The sequence below is a fragment of the Petaurus breviceps genome, unplaced genomic scaffold (assembly GCF_028583685.1).
Source record: "Petaurus breviceps papuanus isolate PSGF00001 unplaced genomic scaffold, PetGlider_PUasm1.0 90792, whole genome shotgun sequence".
NCBI lineage: Eukaryota > Metazoa > Chordata > Mammalia > Diprotodontia > Petauridae > Petaurus > Petaurus breviceps.
In genome coordinates this window covers 19853610-19873324 of record NW_027187347.1, presented here as the reverse complement: position 1 = coordinate 19873324, position 19715 = coordinate 19853610, and the positions used below count along the sequence as shown (strand labels likewise).

Here is a 19715-nt window from a genome sequence, read left to right as displayed (position 1 = left end):
GTAGGGAAGATAATGAATTTCAATTTGAACATGGAGAGTTTCAGCAGGACATACAGGGGTGAATTTCCAGCAGGCAGTTAGCACTTTGGTTCTGGCTGGAATTCAGAAGTTAAAGATCTGGGTTGCCTATATGCATCTTGGAGTCATCTATACACAGATTATACTTGAAGGCATTGGGTTTGAAAAATTCATGGGGTAGCTAGGTGGCACAGTAAATAGAGCACGGGCCCTAGAGTCAGGAGGACCTGAGTTTAAATCCAATCTCGGACACTTAACACTTACTAGCTGTGTGACCTTGGGCAAGTCACTTAACCCCAATTGCCCTGCCTTCCCCCCTACAAAAAAAAAGACAAAATAATTCATGAAGAAGGATTATAGTAGGGTATAGGAAGGAGTCTTGAAAGACTCTCATATTTAGGGGTGGCAGGTAGGTATGAATCAACATAAAAAAGCTGCACAGGAGTAGTTAGACAGGTAGAAGTACCAGGAAAGACTCTTTCTAGGTAAACAAAGGGAGGAAAAGTATCTAGTCAACAGGATCAAAAGATAGAGAGAAATCAGGGAAGATGAGAGCTATGAAAAAGATCATTTAGCAGTTGAGCTCATTGCTAAGCTTGGAGAGGGCAGTTTCAGAACTGTGGTGATGTCAGAAGTCTGTTTATATAGGGTTGAGAAGAGAGTGAATAATGAGGTACTGGAGGCAGTAAGACATGCCTTTCTAAGACCTTGACACTGAAAAAGAGAAAAGATATAAGACATTAAGTTGAAGGAATGCAATGTCATGATTAAGCAAAGTTTTTATTAGAAGATGGAGAAGACCTGAGCATGTTTGTAAGCATCAAGGAAGAGGACACTAGAAAAAGAGAAATTGAAGATGAAAGAAAAAGGGAGGGATGAATAATAGAACAAGCCACTGGAGGAAAAATAGTAGGATGATACCAAGGGCACAAACAGAAGGTTTAGCTACTAGACTGGCAAAGATGAAAAAAAGAGAAAGTGGCAAATGTTGGAGAGACTGTGGGAAAACAGGCACACTAATGCACTGTTGGTGGAGCTGTGAATTTGTCCAGTCATTCTAGAAAACAATTTAGAACTATCACGCCTATACCACAAAGAGATAAAATAAAGAAGAAAGGGACCCACTATGTTTAAAAAATATGTAGAGGAGCTCTTTTTGTAATAGCAAAACATTGGAAATAAAGAAGGTGACCTCTTCTTGGGAAATAGCTAAACAAATTTTGATATGTGAATTGTAATATAATATTACTGAACCATAAGAAATGATGAAAGAGACAGTGAAGTGAGGAGAAAAGGACAATTTGTACAATGACAATATTATAAAGAAAAACAACTTTGAAAGACTATTTAGAACTCTAATGAATGCAATTTTAAACCATAATTCCAGAGAACTGAAGATGAAGCATACTACCTACCTCTTGCCAGAGACTCCAAATGCAGAATGAGACATACATTTTCTGGACATGGTGAATGAGTATTTATTTTGCTAGTATATGATTATTTGTTGAAGGTTTTTTCTCTTTTAAAGATGTTCAATGAGGAGAGTATGAAGGAGAAAAAATTCTTATAAATAAATAATTTTTAAAAACCCAATTAATAAAGAGGTTAGCTTTGGCAAAGAGAAGAGTTACCTCTTCTTCAGAGATTAGCAATAGAGGAGAGGATGAGGAAAATATATGTATGGGTTTTGAGGCACGTAGTAGGAAACATGAATGAGTTCACAATAGATGGCCATGATTTTCTTAGAAGAGCTGAAGAGGTCATCCCCTGAGAAGATATAGGTAGAAAAACTGTAGGAAGCTTCAAGGCATAAAATTTCAAAACAGAAACTCTGGAATGGAACAAAATGAGCCAAATTCTCATGTTCCCAAGTTAAGGGCACAAATAAAAGAAACATATTGGCAAACCCTTAAGAATGAACCCAGTTCATATGTAGTTAGAGCTGTGGTTCTCCTGGAGGTGGAGGGATTAGATATCTATTCAGGATGAATGGAATAATGATGACAACAGAGAAAAAGGGGAAGGCACCATGCCTCAACTCTTCTTTTGCTTTTCTTCAATACCAAGAAGAAATGCCTTTGATGATTCAATATGGATAAATACAAAGTATTAGACTTAAGTTCAAAAAACAAATAAATGTTAAAGGAACAGGATGGGAGATACATAGCTATATAGTAGTTTGTGTGTGTGAAAAATATATGGGAAGTTAAATGAATTGCAAGTTCTGTATTAACCAGTGGGATAGCATGAAAATGAAAATAGTATGGTTTTAGGCTATGTTAAATAAGGAACACTGTTCAGGATCAGAAGAGTGAATTTTGTTGCTATTTTGTGTAATTTTATAAAGTACCACCATGGTAATTTAATTGACATAGTGCTAAATCTATACATTAATTTGTGTAGATTTTTAAACTTTTATTGCATTATTTCTATAATTATTATTTCATAGATTTATTTAAGTCCTAGGTATATCCTGACAGGTTTTATTCCCAGATATTCAATGAAATTTGTAGTTATCTTAAATTGATTTCTTTTTCCTTCTTGCTTTTGTTAGTAATGCATAGACATGTTCATCAGTTTTGTGGATTTATCTTGTATTCTGCTAATTTGCTGAACCTATTAATTACCCCAATTGCTTTTTTTCCCATTAACTGTCAAGTATTTTCCAGTGAAACCAATGTAATACCTATAAATTGGGATAATTTGCTGCTTCTTTGCCAGTGATTATTCCTTTGATTTCTCTTTCTTATATTATTGCTATAGTTAGCATACAGCTACATTATAGTGGAGACAGTGGATATATTTTTTTGTCTCTCAACTTCTTAAAAATATTTCATATTATTCCATTATAAATAATAGTTGCTCTGAAGACATTCAGATACTTTTGATCACATCAAGAAAAGCTTCTTCTAAACTTTTTAGTGCTTTTGGTTTATGCATAATGAAATTTGCTCAAGGCTTTTCAGTATCTATTTATATTATCATGTTTTTGTTGTTGTTATTTAGAATAAGAGACACAGTTAGTTCTATTGTACTTGGGCCAGGCCAGACCACACTGGAAATATTGGGTATCACATTTCAGGAAGGATATTGAAAAGCTGAAACATATCCAACTTTAGAAAATCTCTCATATTCCATCTAAACGTGAAGACACTGGGGCCTACCCAATGTGGAGGATCTTACCATCTGCTGCAGAGCTGTTCCCTTTTTCCCCAGGAGAAATAATAGCTTTCTTACAAGGACTTTCAAAGAACAACCTCCCCCCTTCCCCCCTTCTCATTTTCATCACAAGGGAATTAGTTGACTTAGTTTTTGGAACTCACTCTGGTGGTAAGCTGTCTTGATTGGAGAGTAAATGAAAACTCACCTCAATGCATTATATCTAGTCAGTCCCAGACTATGTTTCAATCTGCATCCAGATATCAAGGTATCTGGGCCTACCCAGTAAGGACATTTTAAGATCTGCCTCATCTCTGAACTTACATTCCATTTCCCTACACTGTTGGCACTTTCTACCTCTTGCTATTGTTCTGGTAACAATAATCAAATCAGGACTGTTATTATGAATAATGACTGACTAGCCAAATTCTAAAAGAGAAAAAAAAGCCATCTACATTCATTGCCTCCACATATACTGCTGTTACTTCTCAGCTATTTGCATTCTGACTTTCTACCACATCAATGAATTGAAATTGTGTTCACCAAACTTATCAAGAAATCCCTTTAAAAAAGATTCTTGTTGATGCCATTCCTCCATATTTTTTTGGAGGGGCAATTGGGGTTAAGTGACTTGCCCAATGTCACATGGCTAGTAAGTGTTAAGTGTCTGAGGCCGGATTTGAATTCAAGTCCTCCTGACTCTAGGGCCAGTGCTCTATTCACTGCACCACCTATCCACCCCCATTCCTCCATCTTTATTTCCAAAAAGCTACTCTTTATGATAATGACTTTTTTAAAGGGAAGGGAAAAAGTTCAGCAATATTAATCAATGTATCAAAAGTCTGACATTATGTACACACATGCAGAGTGTTCTACATCTTCTCCAAAGAAGCTGGGGGTAGTGTCTCCTCATATATCTTCTTTGTGGCCAAACTTGGTTTAATAATTTTGTTAACATTCCATTTCAACTGTTTTGTTTTTATTATTCTTTCCATTATTATTAGTTTCCATTTTTGTTATGTATGTTTATTTTTCTGGTTCTGCTTTTTTCCACTTTGCATCAGTTATAATTTTTTCATGTTTCTCTATATTCATCATATAAATAATTTCTTATAGTATTGTAAGTATAGTATTGCCTTCATGTACCACATGGAGTTGGGAAGATCTGAGTTCAATCCTGCCTCCAATATTTGCTAGCTGGATGACTCTGGCCAAATCATTTAACCTCTCTCAGTCTCAGTTTTCTTATATGTGAAGCAAGGACAATAATAACGCCAATCTCACAGGGTTGTTGAGGATCAAATGAAGCAATCTATGTGAAGTATTTTTCACACCTTAACAAGAAGTCAATTAGTGCTTCCATAGATATTTGTGGCATATATAGAGTATTTTTTTTGGTCACTGACCTTCTTAAAGTATATGCCAGTAGTAGAATCTCTGGGGCAAAGAATAGGGACATTTAGTCACTTATTTACATAATTCCAAATTGCTATGTAGAATGGTTGGACAAATTCACAGCTACACCAACATTGCATTACTGTGCCTGTCTTTTCACAACCCCTCCATTTTTGCTAATATGCTGTATGTGAGGTGAAATATGAGGATTATTTTGATTTTCATTCTTCTTAATTTGATATACTATTTCATATGGTCGTTAATAGCTTGCAGTTCTCATTTTGAGATTTGTTTGTTCATATCTTATGAAAATCTATCTATTGGGTTTTTTTCTTTTAGCTATCTACATATCTTGGCTATCGCACCCTAATTTAATATGTTTAAGATAAAGATCTTTCTCACCTGAAGAGTTCCCTTCCAATTCTAGATAAATTAATTTTGTTTGTGCAAAAGCTTTTCACTTTCATATAACTAAAAGTATCGCTTTTATATTTGATATTTGCCTCTGTTATTAATTTGGTTAAGAACTCCTTTCACATAGCTGTGAATCATATTTTATCTGTTTATTTTCTAATTTTTTCATGAGATAATCTTAAATATTCAGATCTTATATCTGTTTTGAATTTATCATGGTATATGGAATAAGGTGTTAGTCCAAACCTAATTTCCATTTTCCAGTTTTCTCAGCAGTACTTATAAAATAAGGAGTTTTTCCCCTATGTTATTTATGTTTCAAGGTTTATCAAACACTAGATAATTGAGTTGGAATATTTCTGTTCTTCAAAGTATAATTCGTTTCATTGATCCACTTTTATACTTTTTAAACTAATACCAATTGCTTTTGACAATTGTCATTTTATAATAGAGTCCAATGTCTGATTTGAAAGTACTATTTCCCCTTTAGTCCTTTGCTTTTTCCATTATGGTCGCTGATATTTTAGATCTTTTTTTTTTTTTTTTTGCTTTTTTGGAGGGCAATTGGGGTTAAGTGGCTTGCCCAAGGTCACATGGCTATTTTTTGTGTTAAGTGTCTGAGGCTGGATCTGAACCCAGGTCCTCCTGACTCCAGGGCTGGTGCTCTATTCACTGCACCACCTAGCCACCCCTGATCTTTTTTTTTTTCAAGTAAATTTTACACTATTTTATCTTATATTTATTTTGTATTATTTAGTAGTTTAATTGATAAAACACTAAACCTGTAAATTAATGATTGTTGCATTTTTTGTTTTTGTTTACTGATTTGGCCCAGCTATTAACAATGAATATTTTTCCAGTTACTTATGTTGTTCTTTATTTCTTTAAGGAGGGTTTTATAGTTGAATCAATGTAAGTACTGATTGTGCTTTGATAGACTAACTGGCAAATATTTTATGCATTTTATAGTTATTTTGAATGAGATCCTGAATTTTGTTATTATACTATAGAAATGCTGGGATTTTTCTTTGGGGGGAAGTATAACCTGAAAGTTACTGAAGCTATTAATTGTATCAATTATTTTGTTTTTCCTCCCAAGGATCATTATGTCATCCATAAATTCAGTTTTGTCTTCGCTTTGACAATATGCCTTTAATTTCTATCTTATGTCTTGTTGTCATTGCTAGTATTTTTAGAACTAGATCAAATAGTTCATTCAAAGAATTCATTTCCCAACTGACTGAACTCCTTTGGACTTCATGCCACCAGTAACTTCATCATCCTACAATATCTCATCAGCCTTAGTGATCACACTCCTCAGTACCCTCTGACGCTGGGACTCTCTGCTTATAGAGCAGAAAGGAGAGCTGCTCCTCAAACTTCCATTTAAGAATGGCCCACAGCCCAGCTATCTCTTAATTTCCTTCCCAGCTGTTTTACTTAGTGGGTGCCATCTCTTTTACTTATTCACTATTTTCAGCTTCCTTTTGTGTGTTGTCTCTCCCCATTACATTGTAAGCTCCTTAAGGGTAGGAACTTTCCTTTTTTACATTTGCATCCCCAGTGCTTAGCACAGTGGCAAATGTTTGTTGACTGACTGAAATAATAATGCAGAAAGGGAGTAACATCCTTGCTTTACTCCTATATTTATTAGGAAAGCTTTCAGTTTTTCCCCAATTGTACATAATGCTAACTTTTGTTATTAGATAGATATTTTTAACATATTAAAAACGACCCCTCTGGGGCAGCTAGGTAGTGCAGTGAGTAAAGTGCTGGCCCCAGAGTCAGGAGGACCTGAGTTTGGTTCCAGACTTAGACACTAATTAACACCCACACAAAAAAACTAGCCTTGTAACCTTGGGCAAGTTACTTAACCCCAATTGCCCTCCAAAAGGCAAATAAATAAAAATGACTGCTCTGGAATTGTATTATGTAGAGGTTTTTAAGACTAAAAATGCATTATATTTTTTCAAAAGCTTTTCCCTCATCTATTGACATAATAATGCAGTTCTGGGTGTTTTTGTTTTAATATGGTTTTGTTAATTGTTTTCTTAATGTAGAATCATCATTGTATCCCTGCACAAATTCAACATGATCACAACCAATGATTTTTTGGATAGATTTCTAGAATCTTTTTGTCAGGATTTTATTTTAAAAATTTGAAATGTTATTCATTAATAATTTTGTCTATAGTTCTTTTTCTTTGTTCTATTCTTCCTGTTTCAGTTATTAAGACTGTATTTGTCTAAAAAAAGAGATTGGTAGAGATTTTTTCTCAATTTTTGAAAATAAGTTGCATAGCATAAGTATTAATTGTTCTTTAAATGTTGATGGAATTTTCTGTAAGTCCATCCATATCAAGAATGTTTTGATGGGCAAAGGATGTAAATCATCTCTAGTTAGTTCAACTTCTTTCTATGAGATTGAATTAAGAACTCTATTTGTTGCTCTGTAAGTTTGGATACATTTTTTAAAATTTACTCTTCCATTTCCAATAAGTTCTTAATTTTGTTAGAATATAAAAGAATATAATTGCACAGAGTCTAATAATTATTGTTTACTTCTTTTAGGCTTGTATGAGTTTATTTTCTTACTTATTTTATTAATTTGATTTCCCATATTCTTTGTAATTGAGTTATCTAGACATCAATTTTTTTTAGTTTTTAAAGAAAAAGCTTTGTTTATCAGTTCTAGAGCATTTTGGACTTCTATTTATTTCTCCTCTAATTTTAAAGATTTAATCTCTTATGTTTATTTTGTTCAACTTTTTAAAATGCACAATAAATTTAGGAATCATCTTTTTTCATTTTTGCTCATGTATGCATATAGGGAGAGTTCTCCTCCCCCTCCCCCATGAATGATTTAGTTGCATTTTACCTCATGATTATCATTCCTTCAAATCATTTTTAATTGCTTATGGATTTGTATTTTGGCATATGCATTATTTAGGATTTAATTATTAAGCCTCCATTTAAGTCTGTATATTTTTTATTTCAATGCGATCTATAAATTATATGTCTTATTCTCACTTTTTGCATTTATTTGTAATTTTATATAACAGTTTATTTCTGTAAAAGCACAATGTGTGCTAAAAAAAAGGGGCATATTATTTAGTAGTCTCATTTGGAAGATGCTACAAATCTTTTAGCTCTTAATTCCACAGTAATTTGTTCAATTCTATATTATTGTGTTAAAAAAATCTTTCTGTATGATTTCTCCAACTCAGAGAGACTCACATCAAAGTATCCTATCATTGTTTCTTTGCCTTTTTTTTGTAATTCAGTTTTTCCCTTATGAATTTAGATGTTTTAACATATAAGTTTAATATTGACATCGATTTGCTGTCTATGGTTTCTCTAAGCATAATATAATTTCTTTATCTGCTTATGTAGTGAACTTTAATTTTTGCCTTGTCTGATAGCATAATTTCCTACTTTTACTGATTTAGCTGCATAGTAAATTTTGTTCCAGCCTCTCATTTTGATTCTATCTATATCTTTGCTTTCGAGATTTTTTTAAAGAGATTATGGAATTTTGTTTTCTTATCCATAGTGCCACTCTCTTTCTTTTTACTGGATTGCTTAATGTATTGACACCTAAAGTTATGATACTTAGGCTTATATTTTCCTCCATTTGTTTCCAGTAGTTCTTTCTTTTAAAGGATAGTTTTGTTTCCCCTTCTCCCCCCTTTTTACATTAGTGCCTTATCCCTATAATCAGTTTTGCTTAAACTATTTTGATGTGACCCTATTCCCAAGTTCTCTTCACTTACTAACACTATCATCACTCTTCTTTTTCAATACTTTTCCTGATTTAGAGGCTTTACCTAATTTATTTAAAAATTTTTTTTTTGCTTTTTGGAAGGCAATTGGGGTTGTGACTTGCCCAAGGTCACATGGATAGTTTTTGTGTTAAGTGTCTGAGGCTGGGTTTGAACTCAGGTCCTCCTGACTCCAGGGCCAGTGCTCTATTCACTGTGCCACCTAGCTGCCCCAATTTATTTAATTTTTTAAATTAACTTTTTTCTTAGTTATTTCACTCTTCTCCTGTTTTCTCTTCTATATCCTCCCTTTCAGTTAAGTGATTGATTCAAAATCCTTCCCACTCTCTACTCCACTAACTTGCTAGTTTATTTTATACCTTTATCAAAGTAGGATTGTTTTATCTTGTTATTTTCATTAATTCTCTTTTCCTTCTTGTTTACTGTGAACTTTTGTTCTCTGAATTCATGGCCTATATCTTTATTCCTTCTCTAAATTTCCTTATGTCACCAATTGTACATTCCAATTCTAACCACTACTTTCCCCATGATCATTCTCCTTCAAAATGGTCACATGACTTCATCTCTAAGTTCATGTCTTCCTATCCTTCTGAGTGCCAGTTATTTCTAGAAGCTCTGATTTTCCTTCTCCAAAGGTAGGATGCTGTTCACAGAGGCACAACATTCTTTCAGAGGAAGTTATTTTCTTGGGTATTATTAACCTTCTTTTCACCACTTTTAATCCCTTCCTTGTGACATATCTCCCATTCTCCTGGAAAAAGTCCCTCTTTTTGCTAAAAAATTATTAGAGTCACCATCCCTTTGCTGTCTACCCACGGACTTCAAAGGGTTCATAACATCTCCTTTTTGTTTTCCATCTTCCATCTAACCATTAATGTACTATTCTCTTCTCCAATATAAGTAGTTGTGGGGTTTGGCCCATGGTGTTTTAGTTCTGTTCATTTAACCTCAATTTTCCTTTTTAAGTTCTGATTTCTTCTTTCTCTCCATGTGTAATTAAAAAAAAACTTTTGATGATTCCTCTTTTTTTAACCCAACATATCATTCTTTCTCTTTTAAAAAATAATCTCTAAAATAGGGCAATTTATTTCGTTACTTATTGTTTTCTTGGTAGAACTTAATTTCTTGTCTTGTATTTCTGTTGTTGCTCATATCTTAAATACCGTCCCCTCCCCTTTCTAGAAATGCTTCAAATGCTCTGCTCTTTCTAAATAACTATCTTTTCCAAGATAGATTTTGCATGGTATATCATTTTGAGTTGCATCTTGAACTCACTCCTTTACTTTTAAGAATATATTATTCCATTTCCTTCTGTGATTTACAGTGAGTATGGAATAGTCTTGTGTTATCTGGATTTCTTTTCTTTAATACTTGATGGTATTTCTCCTTGTTCTTCATTGAATTTATCGTTTGCCAATGGAATTATTTCTGACCACTGTTTGCCTTGGAGTTTAAAGAAGAGGGAGTTTCCCTCTTGGAGTTGTTCCATTGATTCTTTTGATTGGTACTTTGCTTTTTGTATTCAGAAGTTTGGGTTATTGTTTTTCTCGTATTATTTTCTGCAGTATAACATCAATTTTTTTTTATTTGTCATGTGCTTTTGAGAGACCTATTATCCTTAATTGTCTCTGTGAGTCTTGTCTTCGAGGTCAAGTGCTTTTCTTTGTAGAAATGTAAAAGTAATTGTTAACTGAGTAAATCAGTCATTTACAGCAAATGATAAGATGTAATGCCTGATACATTTATCAGGTGAAATCACATATTGATTGACCCTTAGGTATGAACAAGGCCTATATACATCTAGAGTCTCAACAGGAGGTTTGTTCAGATTGACTGAGGGCCTAGGATTCTGGGGACTATATAAAAAATTACATCAGATGGGCCTGAGATATTTGAATGCCTGGCAGCAGAGGAAAGAGCATTCTGGCTAACCCCTTGAGAAGTAATCACTTTGGGGGAAAGAAAAAATACCTCTTCTTCCTCCAACCACTTACCCCTTGGCCCTCAGGGGAGGACCTGCAAACTCTGGAACGTCAGAGGACTGGAACTTTTCAATGATGTCCTATGAATATCCCTAGAACAGCAGTTGCTGGAAGCAGTTTATGTACAGGAGACAATGACAGACTAGATACAAATTTAAAGTTGCATGAAGAGTCCAACAGAAAAGGTATATTATATTACCTAAGAGGGACATCTTGAGAACTCCAACAAAGAGAATTCTAGGAACTGTGAGCTGGACCTTTGAAAACGGGGTCTCTAAGTTTGAGCCCACTATCCCCTGACTAGATGAACTGGGACAGAGGAAAATTGCAGAATTTTGGTGGGGGAAGTGGTTTGTACTAATTGTACTGCCACAGTAAATACTCATTTCTAAAAGCTGTTTAACTAATTGGTATCAACAAAATCATGAGGGGAAGCACACTAGTGGAATTCAGGAGCTATAGTATTAGAATAATGCCTCCAAATTCTCTAGGGCTACCCCTCCCCCAGGGCTACATCCCAGAACCCTGAGAGAGCACAGTAGCCAAACTTTGGGGATTTGACATCAATGTGAGTGTAAATTAGAACAGTAACTCCATAATATGCATTACATAGAGGTCATATGTTCTAATGTTATTGACTTCTGCTTTTTTATTTTTTGCTTTTTGGAGGGCAATTGGAGTTAAATGACTTGCCCAAGGTCACCCAGCTAGTTTTTGTGTTAAGTGTTTGAGGCCAGATTTGAACTCAGATTCTCCTGACTGCAGGGCCGGTGCTCTATTCACTGTGCCACCTAGCTGCCCCGACTTTTGCTTTTTTTTTCTGCCATTTCCCCTCACTTTTTTTTTCCAAACTTACAGTTCATTATTTTATATCTTTGGAGAAATCAGCCACTATAGATTCATGTTTTTCTAATTTGCTGATTATTTCTGTTGTGAAAGCTCAGAGTTCTCGTATTTCTTCCTTTTGGGGTTTTTTTTATTGTTTCCATTTCTCTGCTATATCATTCTGTAAGGTATCTACTTGTTTTATGATCTTTTAAGATTCATTAAACAGGCTTCTGTATTTCAACAGGCATTGGTTCAATTTCCTTCCTCTTGCAATATTTATTAGAAGAGTTTAGCAATCACTTTGGACATTTATTACTCATTCTTCCTATTTATGTAGTTGATTTATCTGCTTATATTCTAGGTTCTTCACTAAAATTTTTTCCCTCTGAAATCTTTGGTGTTTTAGCCTTTTTTCCCTTTAATATTCCTACATCACTTACTTTCTTATTTCTCCTACTTCTCAGTGGCATACCTTTGAGGTTGGACTGTTAACCTGCCGCAGTCTCCTTACACATTGGCAAATTTCATTTTCCCTGACCTCTGAATATGTTATGAATACAGCCTCTTCCTACATTGGGAAATTTCATTTTTCCTGGCCTCTGAACCTGTTATGAATAGTTTCTTAGGGGACAGAACTGGCTTCAGGTAGGTTTTAATTCCTTCTCAGGCCTACAGTAGCCTTGGTCTCCTGCCTCCATTTTTCCCTTGGCTCTCATTTTTCTCCCACAGATAAGAAGAATTATCTTCTGTTCTTTCTTGTAAGTTTGAGGGAGGGATATGTGGGTATTCTGGACAATTTTCTTAAGCCTTGGGGTCTCTAATTTAGGAGATTTTCCAGGCAGAAAGCAGCCTAATTCTATCTCAACTCCCTTCCAGCTTGAATGTATGGACAGAATCAATGACTACTATTTGTTGACACAAGGGGAAGGATGAGCAGGAGTGAAGACATGCCAGTAAAGTCTTTGGGGAAAGGAAAGGAACTTTAGTGTGCACCCCAGACATAAACCACTAGTCAGGCTGTTCAGCCTGTGTCTGCCAGAACATGGTACTCAATAAGCACAGTAAGTAACTATATAACACTCAAGTTTACAAATCACTTCCTAAATAGCATTTTCGATAAGGTAGGTTTGTTTGTAGGATGAAATTAAGGGCTAAGATTCTGTATAGGCCAAATTATAGCATAATAGGAAGAATTTTGGTTTTGTCCATTTTTCCTGGTAACACATATATAAGGGGAATACAAGAGCCTGTATCCTTGTACTCTTAGTTTAACTTTTGTGCTTGCTCAGATTCATTTGTATGACAATTCTGCAAGGACCTTGGGTGTGAAGTGGACCCTGTATCCTCAGGTTCTACACAGGTCCTATGTGGTTCCTTTGGCAAAGAACAAAGAAATGATGTTTGGAGGGATTATACCATCTCCAAGTGATAATGGAAATTGCACGGAATTTCAAAACCCAAGTCATTTAGTTACTTGGGCAACAGACTTCCATTTAGCACCAGGCAAAGAAGGCTGAAAGCAAAGAGACAATCTTAAGTCGAGGACACTGTCTGGGTTTTGATAAGCTGCCCTTTGGCTGGGTATGGTGGCTCATAGCCTCACCAGGATGACTAAGAAATGGTGAGCCTTCTATTACAAGGGACAGGCTTTGTATTCACTTCTCCTTAGTAGATAGGAGCCTCAGTGACCAGCAGATGGTCCTGAATAAAGGAATCTCAGAGACTGATAGTAGAGGGAAACTCTCTGACCATGGGATGAGCAGTGACTCAGCAAAGACCATGTGTATGCAGTGGAGATGCTGTGCCAGGACAGAAACAAGATCCCTAGCACAGATACACAGACCTGACAAAACATACCGATAACATCACCAAAAGATGTGGGTAGCTAAGGGGCTGCTTTAGAGGTGTGTGCTCTAGCCATATGTATATTCCCTATGCCTGTGTTTCAGGTTTCTAGGAAGAATGTTTTACTTTTCTTCATGCTAATTTTAGTGAATGCCTCATTACTTAAAACTCAAGCCTCCAACCATTTTCCCTCCCATTTCCCAACAGCATGGACCCATACTAGGGTCTTCTATAAAAGGGAGGTTCGCTATATCTTAACTTCCTAATGGGAGTGACTTCAATCCCAGTACTTAATTTCAGAGGTAAACTAACCTCTAATACTTAAATCTACATCTTCAGTAGTTTTGGTCTCTAGAGCAGGAACAGAAACTTCTTGTCTCCCTTGCCTTTATAGGCAATGGCTACTTTGTAATTTTCATCTCCCAAACGTAGCTCCTCTTCTTCTCTACTCATATAGCTGCTGCTACCTTAGTCAAAGCCCCATTACGTCTCACTCAGACTACTACAACGGCCTCCTGCTTACCTTCTTGTTATTTTTGCTATACCCTAGAGGAAAGGAAGGAACTCTCCCTCGTCAGTCAAGTTCCTACACAACTACCATATACAGACACCTTTTCTTTCAGTGATTTCTCTTTATACAATAGGCTAGACTAGACCTAACCAATGGCAACAAAATACATGTTCTATGTAGTTATACTACTACTCAAGTACATTAATGTAGGTCTGGTCCCCCAGCCCCAAAGAGCTGGCACTAGGGTTTGTAAAAACAATAACATTCATTACATTCAATTGATAATTTAATATTTTAATTGATATTTCACACTGAAGGCATAAGGGGACCCCAAATGTTGGAGATTCTCCAAGCTCTAGAACAGCTCAATCCAACTCAGGCCTTTGGTATGTATATGCTTTTCTATGGCAAAATTACTCTTAAAAAAAACACCTTAATTCACACAGTTCCAGGTGTTGAATGGTAATATTGGCTTAGGAGGAATACAGAAATGTATTTTTAAATTAACCAACCAATAATAATTTATTAAACACCTACTATGTTTTGGGCACTATGGTAAGATACCAGGGACACAAAGATGAAAAATTTAAAAATTCCAGCTCTCAAGGAGTTTATATTTGATGAGGGGAGGTAGGCAATGTGTATGTATGTATGTAGATAGATAGATATAGATAGATAGATAGATAGATTCATATATACCAAAAAATACAAAAATAAATACACAATATCTATATACATGGTTTTTATGGAGGAAGGATAATGGTAGGGGGAAGAGAAGGACTAGAAAAGGTGTAAAGAGATTATGCTTCAGCTATGTCTTGAAGGGAGTGAACAGATTCTATGAGGTGAGGGTGAGAGTGAAGAGGAAATGAATTCTAGTCATGGGGGACAATCTGTACAAAGGCATGAAACTGAGAGATGGGTTGCTATGTGTAAGGAATGGAAAGTAGACTAAGTTTGATAGGATTTAAGGCAGGAAGGGGAGTAAAGTATAATAGGCTAGACTGATAGGTTAGGAGTAGTTTGTAAAGTTTTAATAAGTTTGTAAACTCCCAGAGTTTAGATTTTATCATTGAGGAAATAGGGAGCCATGGAAGTTTAATGAGAAGAGTAACATGGTCATACCTTAAGGAAAATCACATTAAAAGCAGTGTGGAGGATGAATTAGAATGACTTGAGTCAGGATAATCAACTGAGAGATAATGCAATCAAGAGAATTAAAATGGACAAATTAGAAGGTCATTGCAATGGTCTGGGTGAGAAGTGATGGGGTCCTAAACTGAGGAGGAAGATGTGTAAGTAGAGAGATAAGGTTAGATTTAAGAGATGTTGTAGAGGTAGAAATTATAAGATTCGTCAAATGTGAGGAGAGGAATTGAGAATAAAGCTTAGGTTATGAATGCTTAGGAGGCTGGAAGAATGGACATGTCTTCAACAGAAATAGGAATGTTCATTAAAGGAGTGAATTTTTGGGGAAAGATAATAGTCTGTTTTGGATCTGTTGAGTTTAAGATACCTCCTAGACATTCAGTCTGAAATGTCCAAAAGGTAGCTGGCATTGCAGGACTGGAGTTCAAAGGTAGCTGGCATTGCAGGACTGGAGTTCAAGAGAAGGGCTAGGGTTTGATATATACCTCTGTGAGTTATCTGCATATGAGAATTAAAAACTCATGGGAGCTAAATGGTCAGCAATACAAATTAGAAGGATCAAATTTCTTTAAAAAACGGATTCCTTTAGAATCAGAGAATTTCAGAGCTGGAAAGTACCTTAGATATCATCTAGTCTAATTCTTTTGTTTAAAAGGTGAGAGGTTGGGGAGACCAGGTAGCACAGCGAGTAACAGCACCGGCTCCAGTGTCGGGATGACCTGGGGATTGAATCCAGGCTCAGACACTTAGCACCCACCCAGAAACACCTGGCCATGTAACCTTGAGCAAATTACTTAACCCCAATTGCTTAGGGGTGGCCAGGTGGCTCAGCGAGTAAGAGCACTGGCTCCAGTGTCAAAATGACCTGGGGTTCATATCCGGGCTCAGATACTTAGTACCACACCCAGAAATAACTGGCTGTGTAACCTTGTGCAAGTTACTTAACCCCGATATCTTAAAAAAAAAAAGGTGAGAGGTTTAGAAAGGATCAATGTCTTTCCCAAAATTATACAGCTAATTAGTGCCAGAGCAAATATCAACAGTTTTCTTATTCCCAACCAATGGCTTTTCCATTTTTCCTCACTGCTATGTTACCACTTTCATAGGTCAAGGTATAAGAGACTACTAGTCAACTACTGTTACTGCTGACATAACTAGTCTATTATTTTAAGAGCTCTCCCTCTTAAAACAAAAGATGCTGACACAACACTAGTGGAATAAGGATAGCACAAATTGTATGTTTCAGAACAGACACTGAAATAATGGATAAGAATCACCAGGCACATAACAGTAATGTTTTCAAAGTACTTGTGGAATAACTTTATTATCAAAATAAGCATTTTACACTTCCATAAGAAAACAAAAAATATGCAAGCACGCTGAATGTGTTTAGAGAAACACATTATTAAGCACAGAGGTACAGTTTTAACTAGAGCACAATAGAAGCGTTATGAAAGCGGTTTGCCTAACCTTTATAGAACTTACTCTGATAGGAAGTACGGATCCGTTTCGTTAAATCTGGATAAAAGTTAGACAGGCCACGCATGCAAAAGTTGTCTTTGGAACATGCCAGAACACCAGCATCAGCAGCAGGCAGAGAAAAGAGAGAGAAACAATCTAAAGTGGAAATTAAGTGATGTCATAACCAGCATCTACAACAGCCAAGGGGAAGACACTGCAGCAAGTTTGGTAATCAGGTCAGAGAAGAGATATTTAAGAAAGTAAATTAGTTTAAAAAATTAAGAGGCGATGGATGGTAGGAAAGCAGTTGAAATATTGCTTAGCTGAATAATTTTGATGCAGAAAAAAATCAAAGCCCTTCAGTATATATTTCTGCATGGTACATTGTTTAGATTATAACCTATATATAAAAAAACAAACAAACAAACAAAAAACCCTTTTCCTGATGTAAAAATGACTCGGAGTTAATCTTTAGAGATGTTAAAAAAACTTGGGGATTTCAATTTTTATTGATTTTTAAAAAACAGAATATATTCTTTATAAATGGTCAGCTCAATAGGATTTTAATAATTTCAATAATAATCCAAAATTTTCTCCGAAGTTATAGCTCTAGTCAGTATTTTATAATTGCAACAAAAGATTTATTATTACCAAGAGGTTTTATTCTAATAACAAAGGTTAATTCTTAAATCCTCAAATGTTAAAATTTAATTAAATTATCATTACTTATCTTCAGAATAGTTATTTTTATTTAATATAATCTTAGGACTAAACTCTGTGGTTAAAGGTGGTAATTTTTCAGGCCATTGCTTACTTTAATAATGTCAGTTAATCTGATACTTCAGACAATTCTCTGGGACCTACAGGGGTCTTGGTGGAATTCATGGATTCCCCAGTCCCCTGTATTCCTGACTTCACTTTTTTTAATGACTTTGTAAATGCCCATAAAATTTTCAGAAAGTCAGTTCTCCATTTTTTTTTAATATGAAGGTAACTTTTTTAAGTTCATAATCCTGAAGGCAAGGAGGACTCTCTTCCCTTCTTCTGAAAGATAATGGCAGAACATGAACCTGTCTTTGTAGTTGTTCAGAATCTTTCATATTCCCTCAAAACTAAAGGAGAAAACTGACTCCATAATAGTTTGGTGGTCCCCACTGCCCCAGCGCAAATTAATACCACAAGGGACATGGAACACCCAAAGAGATTTTTGTAGGTATTAAAAAGGGCCTAAATCTCTTCTTTGAAGAATATTGGAAAAGGTTTACAAGGAGGAGTTTAGAAATGTTTAAATTCTTTTCTCTTTCAAGAGAATTATCTTCTCTGATTAACACTTCTAGATGTTACTATGGCACATATACCATGGCAAAATAATACACACATCCAACAGCAGTGTTATTCTTAAGACAGAAACCTTAATAGGTAGATATTGGAGCAAGGGCTCCAATAGCCAACTGGATTTTTACAGGAAGCAAGGCAGAGATTTTTTTTAAATATAAAAATGCAACACTAGTTGATTTGTTGCTTCACCAACAGGATACATTGGGATATATTCCATTTGTCATCTCTTCAGAACTTTTCATTTAAAAACTGTCAGGTTGCAGAAAATTCCTGTCATTTGGCAAAATATATTTAAAACTTCCAACTGTGTTCATGCAATGTGAGATACTTGGATGAAGGTTGAAAAATACAGTCAAACATGAGGATATTTTTAAATAATTAGAAATTTAACATTGCATGGATTCAGTTTTAACAACTTAAATACTAATTAAATATTAAGGTTTTTGACAAGAAAATTAACCAATTTATTTGTCCTACCACACACTTTATAACTTATCTATGGTCTCAATTATTTCTCAAGGACTAAAGGATAGAAGGTATTTACTGACCTCAATATAATACTGAAATATAAAACCTTATCTATGACAATGATTTTCCCTAATTTTAGTTATTGAAATTACATAAATTATGTTGGCTGCTAAGTTGTCATGCATTTCAAAAGCATCAAAGACAAGAAAGGAAAATAAAAATAAGTGAATCAAACCCACAACCACTCTGTCTTATCTCCTACCTGCAATGAACTGCTTGTTCTTTCGAGGAGACCTTGGCTGTCTTTGGTATGGATCACTTGATCTGTATAAGTCAATGGTTCCCATGCTTAGCAACACTGTCTTCTGCATAAAATCCACAATAGCCAATCCATTGCAGTTCCCAAATGCAACACTGAAAAAAAAAGAAAAAGAAAATTATGGCTTTTTGTAGTAGGTACAATACAGAAAATGAAAGTATTACATAGGACTGTTTTATAATACAACTAACAAAAGGCATAATTCAATGAATGATATCTAAACATGACCAAGAAGTGATTCCTCTTTTTCTATCATTAAAAAGAAAGTGTGTGGTTGAAAAATTCCAGGAGGGATGCCTGGCTTTTATATGGGGAGGGAGAAGGAGTAAGGCGATCCTTCCATTTGTCTATAAGTATCATAGAATTTAGTTGCTCTTACACACTGCATAGTAGCCCGTCAGGATTGTGAACTGTTTTGATTATCTACTTCAAAACTGGAGTGTGGTCTACAGTTATATATGAGTCACAGTTGTGCTATTTACAAGAATGCCCAAATGGTTTTGCCCATAATCATTCAAATAGGTGGTGTTTCAATTAATGTCAGAAAGGTCCCTTGTCTTTAATAGATATTGATTGTTTATGGCAATAGTGATTAGATGCTTTTTATTCAATAGAAAACCCAAATGCTTACTAGCTATCTGAGTATAATTCAAATTGCCCCTCAGAAACTCTATATATTCGATATAGGACTTTTGGATGAAAAGTATAAAATCACCATTTGAAATATTTATGGTTTTGGCACCTAATAGAAAGTCAGAGACACAGCAAGCAAAACCATTACTCATTTACACTAAATGCTTGACTTGATTCCCTTCTCTGCTCCTCTTTTATTAAAAGGTGCAGCCTTCATATCCCCTGATAGGCAATAGCACAAAGCTCAGTTGGGCAAATATCTTGGTTCCCTAATAGATATGTGACGACCACTCTATTTTCTTAGCTTTCCTTTCTCTCTCTGTTTAACATGCTTTGTTTAAGACTGCTAATAGACCTGTAAGTGTATAACTGAATATTTATTTTTTGTATACTTGTATGTGTTCTAAATACTAT

At 35.1% G+C, this 19715-nt stretch overlaps 1 protein-coding gene across 2 annotated transcripts in view; it reads right to left on the bottom strand.

The window, feature by feature from the left end:
• The window catches only part of STXBP5L (syntaxin binding protein 5L), a 423473-nt gene that overhangs the window by 108029 nt on the left and 295729 nt on the right, over positions 1-19715 (bottom strand). Inside the window, exons 18-19 of one of the 2 annotated variants that reach the window (XM_069070002.1) lie at positions 18612-18763; positions 16568-16639 (exon numbers count right to left, since the gene is read on the bottom strand). In XM_069070002.1, coding sequence (XP_068926103.1) covers positions 16568-16639; positions 18612-18763 — 224 coding nt within the window. The remainder of the gene's footprint in view (positions 1-16567; positions 16640-18611; positions 18764-19715) is intronic. The other variant, XM_069070001.1, reaches the window with a different exon arrangement.